This window comes from Cyprinodon variegatus, unplaced genomic scaffold (genome assembly GCF_000732505.1).
Source record: "Cyprinodon variegatus isolate N-32 unplaced genomic scaffold, C_variegatus-1.0 Scaffold332, whole genome shotgun sequence".
Lineage (NCBI taxonomy): Eukaryota > Metazoa > Chordata > Actinopteri > Cyprinodontiformes > Cyprinodontidae > Cyprinodon > Cyprinodon variegatus.
Window position 1 is genome coordinate 20,258 of NW_015150785.1, and position 2,493 is coordinate 22,750.

At 40.7% G+C, this 2,493-nt stretch overlaps 1 protein-coding gene across 1 annotated transcript in view; it reads right to left on the bottom strand.

Moving 5' to 3' along the window:
• The window catches only part of zmpste24 (zinc metallopeptidase STE24), a 16,409-nt gene that overhangs the window by 12,232 nt on the left and 1,684 nt on the right, over window positions 1-2,493 (bottom strand). Inside the window, exons 2-4 of the mRNA XM_015385147.1 lie at window positions 790-936; window positions 509-712; window positions 257-409 (exon numbers count right to left, since the gene is read on the bottom strand). Of these exons, the coding sequence (XP_015240633.1) occupies window positions 257-409; window positions 509-712; window positions 790-936 (504 nt within the window). The remainder of the gene's footprint in view (window positions 1-256; window positions 410-508; window positions 713-789; window positions 937-2,493) is intronic.

Below are 2,493 nucleotides of genomic sequence, written 5' to 3' on the forward strand. Positions count from 1 at the left end.
TCTTATATTCTTGGCATTCGGATTATTTTCCCAGTTATGGTTAAATCAGAGATCTGGAGTCAGGAAGTCATCATTATGTCCTGCATTTGTTCTGCCACTGATCCAGGTGAGTTCAATCAGAAGAGTGAATCAACCCGTGCAGATCGGACTCAACTGGTTCAGTGGCTGAACAAATGCCTCCCATAGAGATGACCTGCAGACTCAAATAGATGCTCTTACACAAAAACCAAAGGAAGAAGATGCGGGCGTCACTAACCAGAGAAACAATTAGGGTAAAAAGCCAGGCGTAGATGAAGAAGTAATCTCCCCCGATCTTTATGATGTAGAGAAGCAGCGAGGTCACAGGCAGCAAGATGCACTGCGTCACCACAAACTTCTTCACGGCATCCTTCAGGAAGAATCGTAACGTCTGCGAGGAAGGAAGGAGCAACACAAAGAACCGGGTGATAACTACTAATAAACATCAGACATTTTAGCAGGAAATAAGATTTTTACTCTGATACTCTACCTGCTGATTAAAGCCGTGCTTCTCCTCGATCACAAACGTGTTGTACAAACTCCAGGGAAGCCCGGTAACGGCACTGAACAGGGTGGCCAGAGTCAGAAACACCAAGGACTGGGTGATCTCGTAATCCGGGCCCAATCCGAAGCGGGCCGTCACAGAACCGGCGACGTGCCACAGAAATGGGATCCCCCCCAGCAGCAGGATCAGCTGAAAGGTTCCAAGGTGCCTCGTTAATGCGGGGAATCATGAAACCATTTCAGAAACCTGTCCAGCGCTGATCTTACCGTTCCTTCCATCTCTGAATACAGACCCGACCAGAAGCTGAAGTTGCTTTTATCCAGCTGATACAGGCGCGACTTCTCAAAGGTTTCAGGATCCATGATCTTGCCGAGTTCCTGAGGAACATGAGTGGTGCTCCTGTATATTCTCCTCTGCAAGGAGGAAATGTTGGAGGAAACCATTTAGCTAAAGATAACCTTTGCATTTTATTTTCTTCTCAGCACATAAACCGTTTTAATTTTCAAATAGATGCTTAAAAATGTGCAGAACTCGTTATCAACCGTATCTTGCAGTTCAGTACATCCTTTCTAATCATCTCTGCTGCTTAAACACATTGAACACCAGGGCTGGTGGATAGATCTTAACTTTAACCTTTTTTATTTCCTGTTTACAGCAAACTTGAGCGATGTCTGCATTTAAATCCTGAGACGCTGTGTCACTGTGACTGTACGAGAGATTAACCCCACAGCTGTGTGCACAAAAAGTTACGCAAATCTGAACAGCAGCAAAGAATTAACTAGAGCTGTATGTATCGAGTTTCATTTAAAGACTCCTGATTAAAAGAACTGTGTTGATTTTCTTTTTTTTTTTACTATGGCAAGTCTGAATATTTTCTCCACAGTTTTGCAAAAAAATATGAACACTTAAAGTTCAAATCTTAATGGTAGGTTATGTGAAAGATCAACACAAAGCTGCTTTGCTGTGTAAACAAACAAAAAGTAAAAGGTATTTATTTTCCTTTACAGTTAAAATTCTGAATAGAATGAAACCCCGACTTTATAGGGAAATAAAAAGGATGTCTTTCTAAAATGTTTAGTTCCACAAAACCGACCTCTGTGACAAGAAGAAAGATTTAAGAAGCTGTTTTGTTGTTTTCCTAGAGCCATGTAGGTAGGAGATATTGCACGTCGGAAGAGAGAAGGATTCGACGCAAAACTAAGACCTGGAAAACACTTTCCCTGATGATGGGAGCAGCATCATGCTGTGGGGCTGCTTTTCTGCAGCAGGGATAGTGATGGTCAGAGTTTACAGGAATATGGAAGGAGCTAAATCCAAGATCATCCTGGAGGAAAACCTGGCAGAGGCTCTGTAAGCCTGCAGGGGGATAGGTTAACCTTTAAGCTCTATATTTATTCTGAATCCACTCTGAATTCTGCAAAACATTTAACCCCAAACTGCTCCCTGGGCTCCGCACAATGGCAGCCCACTGCTCCCCAGGGATGGATTCAATTCCATTGCTCTGTTTTTGTTACAGTGTAATGACAATAAAAACGCTGGGGGAAAAAAAAACCCAAAAAATCTTTAGAACTATAATGAAATAATTTAGATCGCAGGATAACGATTACAATGGCCTAGTCAAAGCCCAGACCTAAATCCAACACAGAATCGGCACTAACACATCTAATCTGACTAAGATTGAGAACTGGTGCAAAAAAAATAAAAAATAAATAAAAGATCAGAATTAATGAAATGAAACTGAAACTATATATACATTTATTTTTACTTCACAGATCAAAGGGATGTAAATACATTAATTTACTATATGCTTTGATATGCGTTTAAAAACAGTCGATCTGTGCTTTTAGTCATAAGAACAATGGTCAGATCATGGATACCAGAATCAGAAATACTTTAATAATCCCAGAAATGACTTTTGTTACACGCTCCAGTTACAGTTTTATATATATATATTCAGACATCCAACTACA